At 37.2% G+C, this 22939-nt stretch overlaps 1 protein-coding gene across 1 annotated transcript in view; it reads left to right on the forward strand.

Annotated features, from left to right (window-relative positions):
• LRBA (LPS responsive beige-like anchor protein) overlaps positions 1-22939 on the forward strand; it is a 478343-nt gene that overhangs the window by 40725 nt on the left and 414679 nt on the right. The window contains exons 7-21 of the mRNA XM_075198883.1: positions 1288-1407; positions 2889-3035; positions 3242-3439; positions 4336-4469; positions 5106-5214; positions 6025-6177; positions 7964-8132; positions 8348-8427; positions 9950-10012; positions 10299-10396; positions 10508-10600; positions 12854-12962; positions 13895-13976; positions 16666-16789; positions 17080-17272. Coding sequence (XP_075054984.1) covers positions 1288-1407; positions 2889-3035; positions 3242-3439; positions 4336-4469; positions 5106-5214; positions 6025-6177; positions 7964-8132; positions 8348-8427; positions 9950-10012; positions 10299-10396; positions 10508-10600; positions 12854-12962; positions 13895-13976; positions 16666-16789; positions 17080-17272 — 1872 coding nt within the window. The remainder of the gene's footprint in view (positions 1-1287; positions 1408-2888; positions 3036-3241; positions 3440-4335; positions 4470-5105; positions 5215-6024; positions 6178-7963; positions 8133-8347; positions 8428-9949; positions 10013-10298; positions 10397-10507; positions 10601-12853; positions 12963-13894; positions 13977-16665; positions 16790-17079; positions 17273-22939) is intronic.

The raw sequence follows: 22939 nt of genomic DNA on the forward strand, positions 1-22939 counted from the left end.
CAAGTATGCAGCTCAAAGAATTGGAAATAAGTGAGCCCGGCAGCAGAGTTGTCAAGGAATTTGGAAATTAAATTAAATATTTAGGGAATACAAGATTTTGTAGAAAGTTTTCAAAGTTAACATAAAATCTCTTCGTAGGAAAATACTTTACTTGTATATTAATGGGCCACTAAACCTAACACACAAGTTGTCTTGCCTATATGAGCTAGTTAAAACATTCACAAATATTTAGAAACGATTTTTAGGAGCTTATCAGAAGGAAAGATATGCGGGATAGAGCATTCATTGTTCTAGTTTCCTACCTATTGGTGATCCCTGTTATGTGCTTGTAATGTAAAGAGTACGTTCAGGACACACTGGTGTTAGTAGTAGATACTCCTGCTGGCAGCACCTGCATGCAGTTTATTTTGTCCCCAAGTAATGGCTGTGGCTGGTTTAATTAATTTTTTGCCCAGTGTGTCTAATTTGATTCCCTAAGTAGCAAACGTAAATAGAATGTCCGAGGTATCACAGTTCTGCCAAACCGGCGATAGTCACTTTCCCGTTGGTGACTCCCACCACTTTCCTGCCAAACAAGCTTTGGGAGTTATTAGATTTGGTTTTGTGTCTGTTAATAGTAGGCATTTTAGATAAGACAACTTGTATCTTAGGTTTAATAGTCCATTGAAAAGTGAAACTTTATTGTAGCCCTTATTCTGGCCTCACATGCTGCAATATTGGGCAAGAGGCCTACAGAAGACTGATGCCTGATATAGCGTCCTTTTGCAAAACATTAGTTGGATAGTTAAAAGTTCTAAACGAGTATGTATACTTTAAAGCATAGTACGTACCTTCTTACCTAGCAGATGTCTATGTAAATACTTGGCATGCAGCTTGACTCCTTTGTTAATGGAAGTAGCAAATGACACATGCAACCTTTCATGTTAAACTTGTTCAGTAAGAAAAACCATTGTTTTTATTATTATATCACATTGTCTCATTAGTGGTTTGGATGTAGTAAAACTTCTAATGCATGTGGCTAACTTTGTAAACATGTAAAATCCTGTCACAAACAAGCAAATGTTTACTTTTTACTTTCTAAAATGCAGTAGGTATAATGTTGTTCCTATTGACAACACCATATTTTCCTTGTTCAACAAGTTCTAGGAATGCCCCCCGTTGCTTTTTACTAAGGATAGAGATCTATAAGGTGTATAAAGTATTTATTGCAGAAATTACCTGTTCCTAAAATCAGTTTTGTGGTGCTAATGTTTGTTTGCAAACGGTCTCTTCATTATTTTGTCTTAGTGGTATATGGTTTCCATCGTCCACATTTACAATCGATGGAAGAACAGTGAACTGCGATGTTATGTAAATGGTGAACTAGCTTCATATGGCGAGATAACCTGGCTCGTCAATACAAGTGACGTGAGTTAATTGGCTGCAGTTGTATCACTTTGTCTGCTTTCTATACATATTAAGGCCTGTGACTGGAACAGTTTTACATTTTCTAATACACAGCATGTTTTTTAACACATAATTCATAAAATTATTAGAAAGAGGTGTAGAGACAGAAATATTATAATATGTGCATCCAACACAGTGAATGTGTACAGTCTTGTGCTGGTCACACAAGTTACTCCTCTGCAGTGATCCATCTTGAGGCATATGGAATTTGCACATAGACTATGTTAAAGGGAAAGCAGGATATTTACAGACCATGGTTGGAAGCCCGGTAAAGCAGAGGAGATAAGTGAGCAAGCTGAACCTCATATAATTATTTCAGTGCTGAACTTTATTGAAGCCTATTGCTAAGGACAACACTTGCATCCATATTTACAAGTCATGTTCAAGAACAAAAATTATAACTAAAGTGGCAAATACAATCGGCTAATATTGTACTGGCATACAGTATCATTTTGGCTATTATAATTGAATGATCTAAAAATCTTTTTAATTATTAACAACAGCCTATTTATCTTGCTGTGGTGAGATATTTTGATCTGGTCTGAGCAGTAGCGATCATAATGCAAGAATCCACTTTTTTCCTTGGGAAGGGGGGGGGGGGGGGTTTGCGCGTGGTCAGGTGGGGTGGCCGTGTTGCGCCATAGGCAGCACAGAGGTCCCCAGTGGTCTCTGCACCTTGGAGAATTGGAGAGAACTGCAGGATAACGAAGTTATGCTACTTAGTTTGGATTGCAGCTCAAGAAAAAGCTTGTGTAAATGATCCTTTAAAGCTAGGAAATGCTAATGGGTGGGGGATATAGAAACAAATAAGTAAAGCACAGGTTTCTCTGATAATTAGGCAAGGTCTGCACAATAAGCAAAATGTACACATGATATGCAAGTCAAAGCAAAGCATCAGTGACTGCTATACATACTTGACACGGTAGTATATTTCTTAATGTAACTAAAAACAATCCAGAGGGTACAGACACTTTTTTTTTTTTTTGTAGTAATAAACATTTAGGAATAGCGTACACAAAATTGTGCTTTTAAAAAGTGACTCGATATACCGCTTTACTGACTTGTGCCTGACTAATTAAAGATGTTTGGGACTTTAAAATGAGTGACATGCCTGTCCATAGAATTATGATAACAGAGCTATTAATGGAATGGAGGGCGGAGAGAAGTATAATCTAAAATAAATCATTTGTAACCTGTAAAACCTGAATGCCCCAGATGAAGCATGCATTGACATAACAAAGACCACTAAAACTCTTCCAAAGTCCTGTTTCAATATATTTTAGGTTTCTCATGGAATTCATTGGTCTTTTAAGCAAAGTTGAGAACTAATTCTCTTTCTTATTGCTTTTTTGTATGATTGTGATCTGCAAATCATTATTTTGTGTCTGTATTGATGTTTGTTTTCTGGGTTCTTTGAAATGTATATTAACTTTCTTCTTCAGACTTTTGACAAGTGTTTCTTGGGCTCCTCCGAAACCGCTGATGCTAACAGAGTATTTTGTGGACAAATGGCTTCTGTATACCTATTCAGCGAAGCCCTTAATGCCGCGCAGATTTTTGCAATTTATCAGTTGGGCCCGTCCTACAAGGTAATGTATTATTCTATACAGCAAAGCATTTACTTTTAATTGACTCCCAATGTTTCCTAAAGGATTTTATTTCTTTTCATGTCTTTATTTGCTATATAAATATGTGTGTGTGTGTGTGTGTGTGTGTTATATAGTATTAGTGGATTATTCTTACAGACATGTATACATTTCACTGGTCTGAAAACAAGCCTTTTCCCTATTTGCAGGGTACATTTAAATTCAAGACCGAAAGTGACCTCTTTCTGGCAGAACACCACAAGTTGTTGTTGTATGATGGCAAGCTGTCCAGTTCCATTGCATTCACATACAACCCAAGAGCTACAGACGCTCAGCTCTGCCTGGAGTCCTCTCCGAAAGATAACGCCTCGATATTTGTGCACTCACCCCATGCCCTGATGCTCCAGGTACAGCTTCCTGCGGTGTGCCAGGGTTAAAGGACTTAAATAAAAAAAAAAATGGGGCAGGGGATTTTTTTTCCGAATGAAACAGTACATATTCGCATTTTAACATGTTTTTGCACAGCAGTGCATTGTTTTTAACTCCTCTTGTCCCGATTTTGTATGTTATTAACGTAGCTGGCAGAAGTGCTTGCATATACACTTGTCTTCAAACCGATCTCTCCCGGCATTGCCAAATAATGCAGAGTGAAGACATTTGTAAATGCACATTCCATTATTTGTATTTTTACTCGTGTTTTGACATGTGTTAAATACATTGCAGACAACAGTGTCCATTTCCAGTTTCTAGGGTACACCAACATTGCAGACTTTCATGTGCACCTCTGTGGGGCGGGAGTGCCCACACGACTGTTCCGGAGCACTCTGCGGAAAATTGCATCCACCCTTAAAGACTAGGGGCCTGATTCATTGAGGAAAGAAAAGCAAAAAAAATTAGTAACCTTTCACCTGGTTAAAACCATCTTGCGTTGGAGGGGGAAGTAAATTTAAAATGTGGGGACAGATTTATAGTTAGATAGGGCATGTTTTAGATTAACTTTAAATTTCAGTGTACAAATAAAGCTATTAAGTATTTGTGCGCTACAGGAAAAATCAGCCAGTATTTAACTTATGTGTAAAATAATAAACTAATTTGCACCCCTTGCATTGTAATATGGTTTTGTCCAGGAGAGAACTTGCTTAAAGCCTTACTTTCCTTAATGAATCAGGCCCTAGAAGTTTTGTATGTGTATATATATATATATATTAGCTATGGCTCCCTTTTTGTGACAGCTTTAAGCTTTACAATCTGTAACTTTCAGCTACTTCTAATTGTAACCTGCATTTTTATATTTATTTCCAAGGATGTGAAAGCTGTTTTAACGCACTCCATTCAGAGTGCTATGCATTCCATTGGAGGAGTGCAGGTTCTCTTCCCTCTCTTTGCTCAGCTGGACTATAAGCAATACGGGTCTGATCACATTGACACTTCTGTCTGGTGAGTGAACATGTCTAATAGTATTTAGGAAAGGTATTTGTTTTATAATAAGTTAATATTTTCTCTGCATATCTATATTAAATAAAACAAAGTGTTATATTTATTTTATTAGAAGTGTATTCTTGTAGCAGACCCTGTACATGCATAACAGAAATCATAGTAAAGTCATACAGCTAGTGTTGTAAATCTCATATGTCTCTTAGATACAGATTTATTTCACTGCTCTGCACTATTAAAACCTTCTGTAAAACCACTGCTGATCAACGTGATCTTGATCAATTTCTACATTTGCTCTGTGTATTTAGTTTTCTATGCCCTAATTTTATTGTTGCTAATATTGCAATGGCTTCATAGGCTGCTAATGATAGAAATGCTGTATGTTAATGTTTTATTGCTGAAAATTGTATAGAACCTTATAAGAACGATATTTTTAGTATTGTTTCCTTTATAAAGGCAATGCAAGGTTAATATACTTTACCGTAATTGGGTATAGTTCTGCTTCCTCAATGCCTTCTCCAGTACTAATAAGCTGATTCATAGGTTAATATTGAACTGTGCTTTCCGACTTGAAAGTTGTGTTTTTTTTTGTTTTTTTTAACATGTTTTTAATAACTTTTTTTTTTTTGTACTCTTAAGTTCCACTCTTTTGGCCTTCATTTTGGAGTTGCTGAAAAACTCTCTCGCTATGCAAGAACAGATGCTCTCTTCAAAAGGCTTCCTTGTAATAGGGTATAGTCTTGAGAAGGTGAGTTCACGGGGCATGGTGAGCTCCTAATGTGTGTATTAGGGCTCCCTACCCACCTATGAATTTCTAATGCATTGAAATGCACTCTGTTATTGAATGCTGATTTCCTGTGATAAATCAACACTGTACCGATGGATTATTATTGCAAATCTCTTTATTTTACATGAATAAAACACATGTAAGCTGCTTAGTTGTGTATGTATCCTTACACTGCTAGATTGTTTAAATTCATTTCCAATCAGACCATTTTACAGATGTAGAGTTTATTATCTGGTTTATGAATTTAATTTTCATAGGCTTTCCAAGTGACACAGTAACATCATAATAATTGCACACTTTTTGTGCCTCCTCAACGATGGGTTTGATTTATTTGAGAAGTTTACTTTTAGTTGTCACGTGGCTGATTGGTGAACTTGCTGCTCCAGCCAAGTATTGTGTATGCAAGTTTGTGCACAAAAAACTGAAGAATATCTCTCACTAGTACACACAGCCCTGTAAAAATTAAGTACAATGTGAAAAACAATTATTGTGACATGTACCTGTATACCTTACTTAAAAGGGATGTCTAACACAAACCTGTCTTCCTCATCTATAGCAACTGTGCTCAGTTTACAGCCTCTGAAGGATGTATGTTCCCGACATGAGTGCCTGAAAGTGGAGATTAGGGTTTTTAAATAATGTTGACATGCCCTTTAATTTGAAATCACTGTATCTGTTTTGGAAAATGAGCAGTTTGTCATTTAAATAGGATACAACATTCTTATTAAATGGAATTCATTATTTTTCTCCTCACCCTTTGTCTCTCTGCAGTCTTCCAAAACACATGTCACTATAACAGTCCTAGAACTTAGCCTGGCATTTTCAAAATACCTGAGCACTCTGCATAATGGAGTTCCTTTATTGAAACAGTTGTGTGACCACATTCTACTTAACCCAGCAATATGGATTCATACATCAGCAAAGGTTAGTGCTAAAACCTTTTCTTTTTTTTTTTTTTTTTTTCAAAATGCCAAAGATCATATCATTATCTTTTGGAGTAGAAAAGCAGCCTTCACGTAAACAAGTAGGTTGTTTTATCTTTGTTTAATATAGAAGTGCCTGTGACACCACACTCTTACCACACGTTTAGTAGGAGCCAGATATCACTACTGAATGCTGTACCCAGTTAGGGTAGGCTCGACTCGTCAACCTTGCCTACATATGAACATGTGCGAGATGGCTGAGCTAAAGTAGAATGTGCTGCTATCTGGGCCATCATTAGGAAAATATGTCCCTCTGCTATAGCTTCTGGGCACCTCTCTCAAACGGCAGTGCTACACATGAAGCCTAGGGGGTGTGCCCTGATTGGATGGGCGGATGAGGCGGGAGGCGTGTTGACCTATCAGCCCCATTGTAATCCGACCTGTGCTGGGCCACCAAGCTAGGCTGGCCCCATTTATTTACGGCGTTAGTAGCAGCAGCTAATATTCTATTGCTCTGATTGGTTGCAGGTTATTATAGAGCCGTCTTCTATTCTCCTGCACATCCATTTGTTTTCTGTTCTGAAGAATGATTGCTATTCATATTGCTCTGACCCTAATAAAACACAATTTAATATGTAAAGCAGTTTGCCTGCAATTAAACCAAACTTTCAACATACACTGAAGTTCTCCAAAAATACTCCTTAATTACTTTATCCTTTCAAAGGAATGCGATTTTGGAAAACCATTTTTGTTTTATGCTTATGTAGGGCACAGTTTTGTTAATAAATTCTTTAACTTGATTAACTATTAATATGTAGTTATTCTGAGCAAGACTTACATGTTATTTGGGCTTGGAAGTTCCTGCAGCCCACCCCTACCCCTATATATGTAAAAGTTCACACCCAGACGGTTGTATAACATTTTTATAAACTGAACTGCGGGTGCCCGATCAAAGCTATTATGATAAGAGGCAGGTTTGCCGTAGGGTGTGGGATACCTTGGATGCAGGGTTGCGGCTTTAATCTCTTGGTGCAAATTTTGGTGTGACCTGCTGGTGCAAGTTCATTCTTTGCTGCTGCAGGGATGTGACCTGGACAGTGTCCCCTGCTTTTTAGTCAGTCGTGTTCTTTGTTCCTCACCCCTGTCTTATAGCTAGCTAGCTAGCTAGAATTGCCTCCATACCCAATTCTAGCTTACAGTGGACACTTCCTGTCCTGCAGGATTCTATATACTCTATCCAGACACTCCTCTTTTCACACCTTAGTCCAGGATAAAGGAAAGCTTTATGATGGCAGCCATATTCAGACACCCAGCAGCCACCTTTGTACACCCAGCCAGCTGCTGATTATAGCGCTGAGCTTACAGTGGTTTTACTAGCCTAGCTACATGTTCAGTATGCTGACTCGCTTGTGAGTTGATCATTATATATTTTGGAGGCTTTAGTGCAGCTCCAGCAAATATGCATATGTCCCTAGTATATAGCATCCTCCAAGACAGGTTTACAGAGGTCTACTCCTCCTTTCTCAAAGCCGCTCTAGGAACAAGTAACAACAATATAGGATTTAGAGTTTGTAGTAAGCACACGGGTCGAAATGGGGAAAAAAATGGGAGATAAACATTTTTGTAACCTTGATTAAAAGAAAATGCATAATATTTTCTCCCCTTCCTTTTTCCTCTCCAAGACTTAGAACTTAGAACATATTTCATTGTTTAAATCGCAGTAGTAGTACCTTGTATTTTTAGTTTTTTTTTTTAAACTGGATATCATCGTTTTTTGCTGTTTGTAGGTACAGTTGGCTTTGTACACCTACATGTCCACTGACTTCATCAGCACAGTTAACATATACAATGCGGTGCGAAGAATTGGGACCGTGCTCCTTGTGATGCACACTCTGAAATATTTCTATTGGGTTGTTAATCCCCAGGACCGCAGTGGCATCATCCCTAAAGGATTGGGTATGTTGAGTTTTGTATTCAGTCAAATAATTAGCAGGGTTCTGTAATGATAAATGTATGTGTATATATGATTTGACACAATGCATATTTTGGTGCATAGACTTGCCTTGTATCTTAAAGTTGAGACTGTGTAATATTAGTGATTCTTAGTAGCAAACATACTGTATGTAATAACTATTTAATTTGAGTTTGTCTTTCTGTGTTTGTAACCCAAGATGGACCTCGACCTAACCAGAAGGAGATACTGTCACTTAGAGCTTTCTTGCTCATTTTTATAAAGCAGTTGGTGATGAAGGTAATAATCTGATCATGTTTGGGAATTAGAAAAACTTGAAGTTTTTTTTCCCCCCTATTTGCTTTATTTTCTATACAATGTGTTGTGTTTTGTCATAGGATTAAGACATGGAACAGTTGAGCTCTCCAGCATCATCTATATTTTATACAACATTTGTCCAGAAAAATAAGGTTTCAATAAAGCGCCCATACAAGTGATTTTGATAGCCAATTAAGCTGTTTTGGCCTAGCTAGCTGCAAGTGCAGTGTGTGGATTAAATCAATCTGCTGGTCCCACTTTTTCTGAACAGAAATAGTCAGATGTTGACTAAGGACTGATGAAGAATGCATTGGGGCATTAACTGCTATTTTAGTGTGGGCATTCATTGTCCGATGTGTTGAACAAATAAATTAGTCCATTTCGGTCATGTCCAAATTGGACGTAAGACTGGTTCTAGGCTGGTGTCACTAACCTTTATAAAAGCTACCTTTTCTAGACAGTGTAGCTTTCAGAAGCAAACTTATTGACCTGCTGTTTTCTATGGGATACACAGGATTTCCCTGTTGCACGACAACTGTGACAACAATCATGGTCTTAAACCAATGATGGGCAACTTGATACGCTTCTGGGATTGCATTGGATGGCCCTATAACCTTCAGTTATCTCCATAAGAAGTTAAAACAGTACATGTAATCAAACAAAAAGACACTTAAGTAATAACATATCACGGCATTTTAAAAGTATTGCAAGCTAAAAAACAAAAACAATTTGTGACAGCAGAGCTTCAGAAAGTGCTAAGGGTCACAGGTGAAGAATTGAAGGGCCACATGTCTAGGCCACCTGTTGTCCATCACTATCTTCTACACTCAGGTGCTAATGCATTATTCATTAAATATTGTGACAATGAGGCTAAATGCTTCTGTTTTGGCTTCCTAAACTAGATTGATATCAGCAAGTTGAGAAAGGTGTATGTCAAACTTGGGTCAAAGAAAGCATATAAAATGAACTGCATTGAATCCTATTGTCCCACTCCCATCTATTAACTAATGTGTAGATGGACTGTGATGGGCTTTGCGGCATTCTGCAGTGTTCATCCTTTCTGGTGTATTTTCCTTTCATTACTTGAATAGAATCCTAGTAAATGCACGACAAACCTTCATGCTTTGGTGTACTCATTGTTATCAACCAAAATACATTGGTGAAAGTAACCTCTTAGTATGCTATGGCTGTGGAGAGATTTCATTTAAAATTGTTGCATTATACTTTCCTTTGTCATGGATGATGGTGGCAGCATAAGTGGCAAGCTGCCAAGTGCTGTGCACTGTATGGAAATATTGGAGTTCCATATGAAACCTCATGAGCAATAAGGTTGTGATCTGATACCACAATATGAACATAGCCAGTGGATTACTAATCCGCTTTCTGCATTCATGAATTCAGCCTATACTATGGCAGCCTCTATTGCCATAGCAGCACTTTGTTATCTAGCTCTCTGTTACATGCTAAAAACCTGCATTAAGTTCTTTTGATGTTTGTTCTTTAGGATTATGGAGTGAAAGAAGATGAATTGCAGGCAATTCTAAATTTCCTGCTGACCGTCCATGAGGTGAGTTAATTGTTTTCTAGTTGTTTTTCCATAAACTGGCTTTGCAGTTTGGCCACATGGTGGCACTGTTTTTCAAGTCCTGCTTTGCAATAGAGTTTAGGATATAACCGATATATTGTTGAATCTCCTATCAGAGTGATCATTTTTCATATTTTTTGGCGAAGATGGTGGATTTGTTTTCTATTAATTGCCTTTTATTTTGTACAAGAGGTTACTAGGATTGAGCAATATTTTATCATTGTGTGTATCTGTTCACAATTTGTTTTCAATTTCTCCCTCTCTGTAGGATGACAACTTGATGGATGTTCTGCAGTTACTTGTGGCACTGATGTCTGAGCACCCAAGTTCCATGATTCCAGCTTTTGATCAAAGAAATGGTTTAAGGTGCCAAACAATTGTATACAGCTTTTAGTTTTATCAGTATTTAAAATAATCTATCATTAAAATGTTTTTTTTTCTCTTCCCCCGTGTCCACCTTTCTTTTATATTTAACAGGGTGGTTTATAAGCTACTGGCATCAAAGAGTGAAGGAATAAGAGTTCAGTCGTTAAAAGTCCTGGGATACTTTTTGATGCACTTGTCACCAAAGTAAGTGTAACTGCTTTCTAATATTGTAATTATTAATATAAATATGGGGAACAAATATTGTAGGGGCAATCACAGAATTTTCATGTGAGGGATCCCTCGGCTGTCATATATGCGACGTGTAAATGTAATGGTCATGAAATGGGGTGCTACTGGACTGAACTTTTTATTCATAACCCATTTCTCACAGTTTAATGTACTTTTTAATCCTTAGCACAGTTTAAGTATATACACCAGAGCATCAGTATATTGTGTATTATTATTTCATTTTATAAGGTACATTTTGCCATTGCTATTACCTGCAATATGGTATGTCTTAGAAATAGAAAGATTATTGCCATATTGGGTGAAATTAACAGGACAGCACAAGTCATTTTGCTTGTGTTAGCTAATGTACTTATTATTTGTCTCAACTGTCCATTGTTATGTGGTGCAGTTTAGATTTGGATTGCAATCAGAATGATGTCTGCGTTAATTAGCTGGCAGCCCATGTTAATTAGCTAGGTCAACAGGTAAACTGAGAGGTAATTGGGTTAGAACTTCTAGATGATGTGCAATGTGCCTCCACAGTAATATACTGGCTGAAATAGCATTGGAAAATGTATTCACATCATACTTGCCAACTCTCCTGATTGAACACTAAAAGTACTGTTTATACAACAAGAAGTTGTCCGTGTGTACATCACCATAAGGGTGCCCGTGTCACATGTAGTAGACAAAAAGTCTTGTTATTGTGCAATAAAACACTTAATAGGTGAAAAAGAGTGGAAAGATTTTCATACCTCTGTACCTCCCATCTCCCAAAAAAAAAAACTATGGATTGTGCATATGAAGCACAAAATGCTGTGTATAAATCTATGTAATCCATAGCAGCCAGTCAGTTATTGGTCATTCTATACAAATGGCTATCACTTTTCCTGGTTAGAATCTTGGTAGTGTTTACTGTATATTGGCACTTTAAAGCACAATGCAGTGGAGGCAGTACCCATAAGGATCAATACACTGTAATCATTATGCAGTGTTCGTACAATAACAAAACGTAAACACTGGGATAATAAACCATTCAGCTAGTTTAGTAATATTTTATTCTACAAATTTCATGAAAATGTAAATATACACATGTCATTTGGCAGTACAACTGCCTACAACTATAGAAACCTATAGCTTAAAAAAAATCCTTAAATACATTACAGGGAACACTGTTCAAAATAAACCGTTTGGAAGTTACCTGTAATTGACCACAGCATTCATAAATTGAATGCTTAGTTGTATAATCAGTATGGTGTTAACTAGGTGCACACCTGCGACCCAACTTAATCAGATCTTTAACTTATTAAAATGCAGCAGGAGATGCCTAAATGTTTTTTGCATGCTTGGTAGCAATAACATTGATGACATTGCACAGAGAGCTGGCAGTGCCTCATAGCTCTTCAGTGGTGATATAGACTGTTCTCAGCCTATATTGATAAGTAGGACAATAGTTGAATTCAGTAAGTGACACTTGCCAGGACCACTTTAAGGATTTTCCCTTTGTCACTAACGTGTTTTATGTCTTTCATGTTCAAGAAGTGATAACTGTGCTGCACTCTAAATTCATAGAAAAATCTGGATTCAGTTGGCCTAATCCCTAGGGTTCGGCAGAAGCTGAATCTTGGTAAAAAAAAATCCTTAGTATTTGCTTAAATCCTGAACAGTCGTTTATTCCGTGCATCCACTGTTTAACACCTTGTTATTAACTGTAGGAGCATCATCTTAGAGGGAAATCATTTATACAGAGCAGGGTGTGTTACCTGTCTCGGCACTTCAGAGTGTTGCTGAGATTAATCTATTTTGTCCTGTATAACTTAGTTAATAGCAGGTGTTCTCTCTTCAGTTTGTATTCTCTTTGGTAAGTGCTGCATGAGACGGATCAGTGATGCTGCAGGACCCTTCCCATTGTATCCTGCAGCATTGCAATAAGACCCCCCCCCTCCCCCCTCAACTTTCACCAATCTGGTATGGAAATATTTAGGCGGTGGACTTGCCCGTACAGCTGACTCCATCCAATGTTGACCTTTGTACTAGGTGGAAAACGTCTTTTCCAAGCAGGGCTTCTTGCTAAAGCCCTATACAGAGGTTGGAGGGGGTGGATGGGAGGGTATTATGGGAGAGTACTATTACTAAACCTTGCCATAATCCGGGTTTTATGTGCTTTGTTCACCAGATGGAAAAAATGTGTATTTTAGTGCTCAAACTTTTTTTTTTTTCCTGTTACAGGAGGAAAATTGAAGTTATGCAGGCCCATGGATTGTTCTCTCTCCTGGCTGAGAGGCTAATGTTGGAGGCAAAAACAATCACAGTCACAACATACAATGTACTTTTTGAGGTAAAAATGCCGAATGCAAGTTTTTTCCTTGTTTGGCAACATGATCAAGTTGTGTGGTCGGGTCCCTGTTAGATTTCACCATACATGTAATTGTATGTTCTCAGCAGGCACCATTGGTGCCATCCTCATCCAAACCTTTTTACTGTCCACCCCAGTAGATAACCATAGATCAGGAATAGGTGTTCGTTGGGAGCATCCAATTTTTTGAGTCTGGCGCGCAGCATTTTGCGTACATTGTAAAGTCTAGAATGACACGCCTGACCAACTATGTGACAGCATGCGGAACCTTTTTTAAAGCAATATTTAAAGCATCAATTAAGATGCCAAAGGTGCAAAATGTCTGTCATACGAGAAATGATGATATTGCATTGGGGTTCTGCACATAGATTGGTAGTTGTCCCTCATAGTTGTCATGTGAAGGGTTTGGGCTAGTTTTTAGTTCTTTTCTGCGTGAATATGGTCACCCGTTTGTAGCCAAAATGTGAGCTGGGAGATCCATTGTTACAGTTTTTAGATGTCTGATTTACCAAACAGACGGCTGAACTGTTCCTGTCCTATAAATGGCTGTTGTCACCAGTGACATTTTGTGCAGGCTGTGGACAGGTTTCTCATGCAGCAGTTTGCTTGTTTCTGCTTCCGGCTAATGTGGGTATTAATGTATCCCTCTTGTCTTGGGACATTAATGTTGCGATTTTCCACTAAAATATAGAGGTTTTTTCCAATGTGAACTCTTTGTACAAGGGGAAGGGATGGGTCATTGTTCTTACAATACCCAATACCCTAGAAAGGGAAGCTTCGCACCATGCTTTATGTTAACACACTTATGCAGGGGTGGGGCACAAACCATATGAAGAATGACTTTCTGGTAAGTAACTGTTCAAATCCTCAGTCACAACTCTTTTTACATTTTACATATTAATAATTTGTTTCAGATTCTCATAGAACAAATTAGCACTCAGGTGATACATAAGCAGCATGCTGACCCGGACTCATCTGTCAAAATCCAAAATCCTTGTAAGTATGGTTATTGTTTATACACAGAGAAATACATGTGGTCGCAGATGTCATTGGACAATCCCTTAATTAACACTTGTAAAAAATAAATAAAAAAGAAATAGAATAGTTTAGCAAAATGCTAAAACGAGCATGGAGGCATAGTGGTTAGCACTTCTGTCTCACAGCACTGGGGTCATGAGTTCCATTCCCGACCATGGCCTTATCTGTGTGGAGTTTGTATGTTCTCCCCGTGTTTTGCGTGGGTTTCCTCCAGGTGCTCCAGTTTTCTCTCATACTGCAAAAACATACTGGTAGGTTAATTGGCTGCTATCAAATTGACCCTTGTCTGTCTGTGTGTTAGGGAATTTAGACTGTAAGCTCCAATGGGGCAGAGACTGATGTGAGGGAGTTCTCTGTACAGCGCTGCGGAATTAGTGGTGCTTTATAAATAGATGATGATAGAACCAATGTGCTAATAAGGTAGGAGTGGATGCCTACAAGTATTAATATCCATGTTATCATGTACTAGAGGAGCTGTCAGATGGGTCAAAATGCAAGCTTGAAACATATAGTTATGTTATTGTGACATATAGAAGACATGTATACAAAGCTAAATGCTAAATTGTTCTCAAAAATACAATTTACAAATGCATCATGAATTGTACAGATAAACTGCAGATCAGACTCTGTATACTAATAAGCTAGTATGTTTAGGTTGTATGTGTTTTAATGAGTCATTCTTGTGGTAGTCAAGGCACTCTTCTCATATTTACAATAGAGAAATATAAAAGGGAGTTGAAAAAAATAAGGTATTAAAATATACAATACTAGTTTCCATGGAGGTACTAATAAAATGACTTGCAGAACTCATGATTAAGTTGGGAAGTTGCGGTGCCATTGTATGTTTCCCCCTCTAGTGCCTTCATTCCCTTCCAGAATACCCGGTCAGTCTTCAGGTGTAATAATTCTCACAATACAATAACTTGGGGTGTTCCTTAATGGTAAGGTACAACATAATGTGGATATGGGTGTCATGTAATTGTGGTCACAGGTTTGAATATGTGGTGCACACAGCTCCTTCATAGAGGCTGATTTAATTAGCAGCAAGGTTTTGTAGGGACCTTGTGACTGGTGTCTCACCGGGATGTTATGTATAAAATCTTTGATTATTTTTGCTCATAGATGTGCAAGCAAAATTAAGCATATATTTCTGTTCCGTAATTGCCAATGTTGGCACAGAAACACCTTGTCGCTAATTTAATCTGCCCCATAATCTTTATAGTGAGATAACAATATACTGTCTATCATGTACATACCCTTGTTCTAGACATAATAAAGAAAAAACATTTTCAGGTTGGAGTGCATTAACGCGTGCTACTTGAGGTTGGTATTGTATTCAGATGTGCTAGGATTGCAGGACAGAAAATGACAAGTTTCCAGGAAAGAAGGCTGTTTCTGGCCGTAGTGAGTGGACTCTAGTAGAAAGGAATGTAATAGATTAGCTGCGCAGCCATTGTTGGTGACATGCCCATGTCGTTACACAACACCAGTTTGGAGAACACTTATATGGGATTGCCTTATTGGGTTTTATCCACCCTAGCTGCCAATTCTAGACCTATCCAGGATTATTTATGACCCTGATTTGTATGCTGCAAACACTCTAGCAGTGGAGATAATAAATCCCCTTGCCCTCTTGGTATAGACGGTCTTCCTTGGCAATATAGTCTTGTTTGCAGGATTTGTTTAACAGATGGTGCTTGGAATGAATCAGCGTGTTATGTGATAGACGTTTTCTTACACCTGAATCCCCATGTGTTTGCATAGAGAAAGCATCCGTCTGATGGACTGACAGCTCAGCTCTGTGCAGACTCTGACACTTCCTATGATTCACTACCTGCAGGCAGCCTGCCATTCTTCTTGGAGTCTTCATTGCTACCAATAGATGCAAATATTGACTAGTGGTCAAAGTTTTTCGCATCTAGCTCAGATGAAACACTTTTTTTTTTGAAGAAATGTTGGTTTGCTTTTAAGAAATAATAATGATTTATGGATCATAATAAAAGTACAGCAGAATCCACTAGTATGCACAGAGAAATAAATGAGGAGTGGGTGTAATTATAGATGAGCTTCTATATAGTGTTCTCTTTCCTTGGATATTTAATCAGACTGTCATTCATGAGTTACTCATTAGATGACTGCGACTGACGTGAATCAGATAGAAATGAAAACTGACCTGCTTACGTAGTGTTTTCTTTTTTCTTCGCGGAATATAATATTTAACATATCTATGTATTTACGTTGTTCTTTTTGTGACTCTGTCAGCTAAAGCTGAGACTAATATGTATTATCCAAATATCATATAACATACTGTATATAGCATGTTGTGTTTTCCACCAATTGTGCATAGAAGAGATTTCACTGGTTGAATTCCAAATAGAATGCAATGAGAGACAACAGAAAGTCAAATGCTGCAGGATTCTGGTCCGTTCATCTCTATGCAATTATGTATGTGCCGTCCTGAATGCACATTGTCACAGCAGTGTAGCAGTGATGGGATCAGTGACATAGTTGTGGATTAGATATTTGACTGTACTGTAATATAAAACAGTAGATTCTCCCACTATTAACATGTCTGCTAATGGTTTATTTGACTACCCTGCCACTGGATCATCGAGTATGAAACATTCTATCATTTCTTGTTTCCTAGTGATTCTTAAAGTTATAGCTTCACTCTTGCGGAACTCTCCTCAGTCTCAAGAAGTGATGGAAGTCAGGCGGATGTTCCTTTCGGACATGATAAAACTCTTTAATAACAGCAGAGAAAACAGAAGGTGTGTGGCTCAGATATGTTTGGGGGGCAGTGCTGGTTTTCCTGTAGATAGGTATTGGTTTGGGTACAGAAAGTACATCAATGTTCATTACTTCCTCAACCCTGATCACAATGGGATAATGGATGGTTGATGAGGCTTCTGATGATGTCAGAACACTGTTTGAAACTAATCTAATTTGACTAATGTTTTAATAGTAATAAATGAGGTGTTTGTTTTTTTTTTAATGTTTTATACAATTTTAAATCTGAAGCTGTTTTTGGTGTGTCATATCTTCCGTTGTGTCCTTGCAGGAGCTTGCTGCAGTGCTCTGTGTGGCAGGAGTGGATGTTGTCACTGTGCTATTTTAACCCCAAGAACACAGAGGAGCAGAAGATTACAGAAATGGTGTATGCCATCTTTCGCATCCTCCTTTACCATGCTGTGAAATATGAATGGGGTGGGTGGCGTGTTTGGGTGGATACGATCTCCATCACACATTCAAAGGTAATTCTATACTTTTTGTATTGGCTCTTATAATTAATATAAGGCATAACATTGTGGCAAGTACACTGAACCCAGGTATTTCTGGAACTGTGAGAAAGCTGTGTGCAGTACCCACAGAGTGTTAAGTTAGACATTGCGGTGCAAGATACAACCTCTTATCCTGACAATCAAAGCTTATTTTGGCTTATTTTCTTGGGTTAGTTTTGCTGCCATAGATGATGTGACAGTAATAAAAACAGCCATTAAACTGGTAGACTTTTTGATATAGAACAAAAGAAGCTTTAAGGGACTTTAAAAAGTCTTCATGCTTAGTGTATGGGGAGATATGTCAGATCCTGTGTGTGATGTGTATACAGGAAAGACATTACTGTGTCCTGTCCTCCTGTAATACATAAAATAGCCCAATTATCTAGTGAGCCGTTTTGTTTAGCGATCTCTAGATAAGTATTATGTCAAATAGTTAGGGTACAGCCATGTTCTGCAGTATCTGCTGTTCATTTGAAAATCAGTTGCAGGAAAAAGTGATTATTATTTATTTACATAGCACCAGCATGCAGATTGGTTTTAAAATGAGTTGGTGTTACTTTATATAGAACTAACATTTTATACTGGGGCGAATGTGATCGGCATCCTATATAATAGTGTTATAACACAAATGGTTCACCAGCTTCTGTTAGCACTAACATCCAGAGCCAACTACAAGAAAGGAAGCTGTTTGTAGGTCCTTTGCACTTGATGTCACAAGGTTTAATAAGTTTTTGGATAAAGTTTGCAGAATGAAAAATTACACCTCTTTCTAGAGTTTGATACAACTGGAATGATGATCTTATTTTACCCTTGCTATTAAGTGATCCTTGTTGTGAAAAATCAACTGCTGCAATGTAAATTTCTTGTCTTTATTTTATGGCACAGGATAAGGATTTTCCTTAACTTGCACAATAATATTACTATCATAAGTATTTGCCATTAACAAATCAATTTTTAGAAAGATTGAATTTACACTATAAATTGTTACATAGTATGTGTAGTCATTTCTGTAATTAATCTATTTCATTATTAAGAATGTTTAATATTTACTTTAGATTACAGTGAAAAATAAAACAAAAATGACTGGATACAAAATGTGTTATGTTGCATTTGCCACAAGGTGGCGGTAATGTGCTGCAAATGTTTGGCTGGGCTTTGCCTAGTGATGCTGGCAGAGGAAGCTGTGTAACCTACTTTGTAACATGTAGGTTTTACGTTGAAAATGGAAGAATTTTTAATAGTTTAGAGAACTGTTATAAAATGTAAACTGATTTTTTAGAAAACCTAGATTACATTTTGTGTTCCTAAATTATGAATGTTAACCCATTGCATGAGGCAGGCAGACCGCTAATAATCCAGATGTACAGTTTTTGTAGCGGTGTAACTGTCTGCAATTAACTCCTCTCATTATTTCAAGATCGCCGTAACCTTTGGCTACCAATTTACAACACCTTTCTTTGATAAAAGAACAAGTGTTCCAAAATTGGAAAGGCTCTGCAGTGCTACATATCAAGATACGCGCGTCTGCTATAAAAAGCCAAAGAAACTCAATTGCAATTTTATTGTCCAGTTTGATAGATTTCCTGCCACCTTTGTAGCAGCGTAGCTGTTTGTCAATGTAGCCCTCTCCTCCCACAGCTGAACCACACTTTCTAAGCAGTAACTGCTACACCAGCATAATTGTACGACTCTCGTTATTTTTCTCAAACCGAATCAGAGTTATCTCAGTTTTTTCCCCCCCGTGTTTTTTTTTTCCCGTTTTATACTCAAATCATTAGTAATATACATTTATCCTTTTTGGTTCACTTTTTATAAAAAAAAAAAAAAAAAAAAAAAAAAGAGTACCCACGCTTTCCGTAATAGATAAGATCATGTTTTAGATTTGTAGGTGTAAATTTAGCATGTATAAATGCAATTTGTTTATTCCACAACAGCTTTTTTAAAGAAAATTGGGTATACACAGTACTGCACATAAAAAAAGAAATAATATATTTTTAGAAGTGTGTTTTGGTTTATGGATAAATCTGTAAACTGTCTAATACTTACAGAGGCACTTACACTTTATAGTGCACCATTGTTTGAATTTTGTGTACTGAAATACATTTTTGAATTTCAATGAACAACTGTTTGTAGAAATGCTGATGCACATATTTCAAAATAAATACTATTTGTTCTTACATTTTATTTGATTAACAAGCCTTAAACATGTGTGCCCTTTGACATTTAAATTCCAACTGTTCATTGGTTAAATACAAGTGACAGCCTTTTGGTTCGAGGTTTAACGATCATCTTTAAGATGTGTCTCCTTGTGAAATGTGTTTAAATTTATGCATTTAACCACAGACCTAATTAAGTCAAATGACATACCTAAGAATATTATCATAGGAGTGACCAAACAAAATAATTAAAGAAAAGAGAAAATGGGATGGAACAGCTCATAGTGAACTATATGAAATAGTCTGGAAACATTTTATGCATCCTTTCAATATCCAGTATCTAAATGGATTGTTTCACTTTATCTGCCTTACTGAAGCTTTTTTGTTTGACATTTCCAAACGGCATGCAAGTGAGCAGATTCCAGTACAATGTGTGGAATGTAAGAACAGTTGTGTTTAGTGTATAGCTCCAGAATTGTTGAGAACGTTCCAGCAGTGGGGTAAGGTTGGGAAGTTAAGTGAGCTATCATTACCCAAGCATCTGCAAAGCTTTGACTAGCTCAATTATTTCCAGTCTTCTCTAGCTAGATGCCCCTGTGGCATTAGGCACATTTTTTTTGTTGCCGTGTCTTTTATGTATGTACCAGACCAGCCCCCAAACAGCTTGTTTGATTTTTGTTTTACTGTAGCATATTTTTGTTATGGGTTTTAAATGTATTTTGTTCTGATTAATGCACATAGTTGTCTAAAGCCGGATAGTTATTTTATTTCATTATAATGAATGGATTTCAAAGGATTTGTAAAAACCAAATGTTGTGAGGAGCTGTGATTATGAAATACAGTAATAACTGCTTCCTTCTTGTAAATTAGTTTATTTTCCTATCAAAATGTTTGTACACATGTGACATAAATGGCAATACTCTTTTATTGCTAACAATATTTTTATGTATATAATGGCTATACAGTGTTTGTAATCTAAAATCAAACAAGTACCTTACTGAATTGCTTATTGACAAATGCAATGATAAGTAGATAATCTCCCTAGTTTATGCAGCCTGTCTGACTTGTCTGACACGGTTCCTCTTGGAGGCTGCCTGTGTTTGGACTTTTCTATCTGCACATTCTTGACCTCACTATTGGTATCAGCAAGGAGTGCTTGTAGTCAAACGTCATCTTGTCCTAACCGAGGTATTACATTAACAAATGATAATCTGATCAGTGGAAAATGACAGGTTTACAGAAGTATGCTAACATTACTATACATTTCATGTAGACTGACATGGTATTTTTATTGAAGTGATATTGTCAAGTAAAGAAATATCTATACTTAGTAAAATGTGTCTTGTAATAAACAGAATTCTACATGTTATTATTACTTTATCTCCGTTTTATTTAAAAACAAAATATAGAAACAAGTTGACATGTAAAACACTTGACATTTGTGCATTGTATAACTTGTTGTAATATTTGCTTAAACGATTTCTATAAAAAAAGTATGAGAATGTGTTTTCATGGAACGGGCTCAGTGTTTGGGGTGTAAGTGGGGTATGTTTTCTTTACAGGAGCAGTCTACACACTATCTGAAATCCCAAATGAGATGGGGGGCTAAGTGTTTTTGTTTATCTACCCCCTCTCCCCACCTTCTGTTTTTCTATTTCATCTCTTTGTGCTTCAATAGATACATCTGCAAAGGAGTGCTATTCAGTTTTCTCTTGTTTGTTTATCCTTACAGGGAATTGAAGGTAAACTAGCAGTGTGGGAGTTGGTAGACTGGAACTATTTATTTTGAGATTGTGTACATGTATGGATTAACTTTCCAATCACAGTGAAGATTAATGACTGGTCTTTTAGCTGGCTAATTTAGAACAAAATCTAGTAATTAATTGCAAACTATCAGCTTTTCCATTACACATGCAAGTGACAGCAGAATAACAACCATTAAATTGACTAGCTAGATACTGTCTGGCCTCTTTCTGATATTGTAAAAACTGTTGCTCTCCAAGTAATCTAAAAACAATATAGTATATTAATAAAGACAAAATAAAACAATCTGGTTTAGTTATCTAGTGGCACGTGTGGCTTGTGACAACTGCACTTGCATGCAGATAATTGAGTAAAATGTTTTTGTTTCTTTCACAATTTAAATGATTTGGTTTGTGCATTGTATAAAAACGCAGTCAGTACTACTGGTTTTGATTTGTGTATTGCTTGGTTTGTTTTTAGAACCTACAAGTGTCATATTACAGCATGTTAGTAATGCTATCAGTACAGAGACTATTCTGTGACTAAATTCTGCAACATGGCAGGGAGTATTAGAACAAAATAAATATTATATATAATTCTAAATTAATTGCAACATTTTATTCCATTATACACCTTTAATAAATATTGTTCTTATAAGATCTTCATGCAGTGGCATTATCAGGAACAAAGCATTGGGGGTTGTTTACTGGAAATTTGCTGGAGAGCAACATCCCTCAGTAATCACTCACAAATCTTGTTTTATTGTCTAATTTGCAGTAGTTCCACCAAAATAAATTGCTTATTTGCTGCTATGGGTTAATGCACATTTGCAATTCTGAAACAAAGATTAAATGGATAAAGGATCTCGCTGGAGATGTCCGTAGGTGCTGCCTTGAGGCTTTTTACAGTTTGTTTTTTCTGATTGACCTTTTCCATGTTGCATGGAGAAACGCTTCACTTCTGCATCATTTTAAAAAAAATATCATGGTTTTTGATTTAAATAGAATGTTTTCTAAATAATGAATTATTTTAATTAGATATACTTTATTTACAAATGTGGCTGAATTGCTTCATCTTAACTGGGCATCTCGGTGGCGCAGTGGTTAGCATTGCTACCTCGCAGCACTGGCATCATCATCATCACCATTTATTTATATAGCGCCACTAATTCCGCAGCGCTGTACAGAGAACTCTCTCCCATCAGTCCCTGCCCCATTGGAGCTTACAGTCTAAATTCCTTAATATAGACACACACTCACACACAGACAGACAGCGAGGGAGAGACTAGGGTCAATTTTGATAGCAGCCAATTAACCTACAAGTATGTTTTTGGAGTGTGGGGGGAAACCAGAGCACCCGGAGGAAACCCATGCAAACACAGGGAGAACATACAAACTCCACACAGATTAGGCCATGGTTGGGAATTGAACTCATGACCCCAGTGCTGTGAGGCAGAAGTGCTAACCACTAGGCCACTGTGTGTTCACTTCCGACCAGGCTACTATCTGTGCCGTGTTTGTCTGTCTGTTCTCCTCGTGTTTGCATGGGTTTCCTCTCACAGACCAAACACATGCAGTACTGGAAGATTAATTGGTTGCTAATGGTTGGAAATATAAATTGTAAGCTCCACTGGGGCAGGGACTGATGTGAAGTATATTCTGGAAAGCGCTTTGGAATATGCAGGAATTATATAAATAAAGGAGCATGATATTTCGATGAAGACTCATTTCATATTGTCATC

Source organism: Mixophyes fleayi, chromosome 1 (assembly GCF_038048845.1).
Source record: "Mixophyes fleayi isolate aMixFle1 chromosome 1, aMixFle1.hap1, whole genome shotgun sequence".
Lineage (NCBI taxonomy): Eukaryota > Metazoa > Chordata > Amphibia > Anura > Limnodynastidae > Mixophyes > Mixophyes fleayi.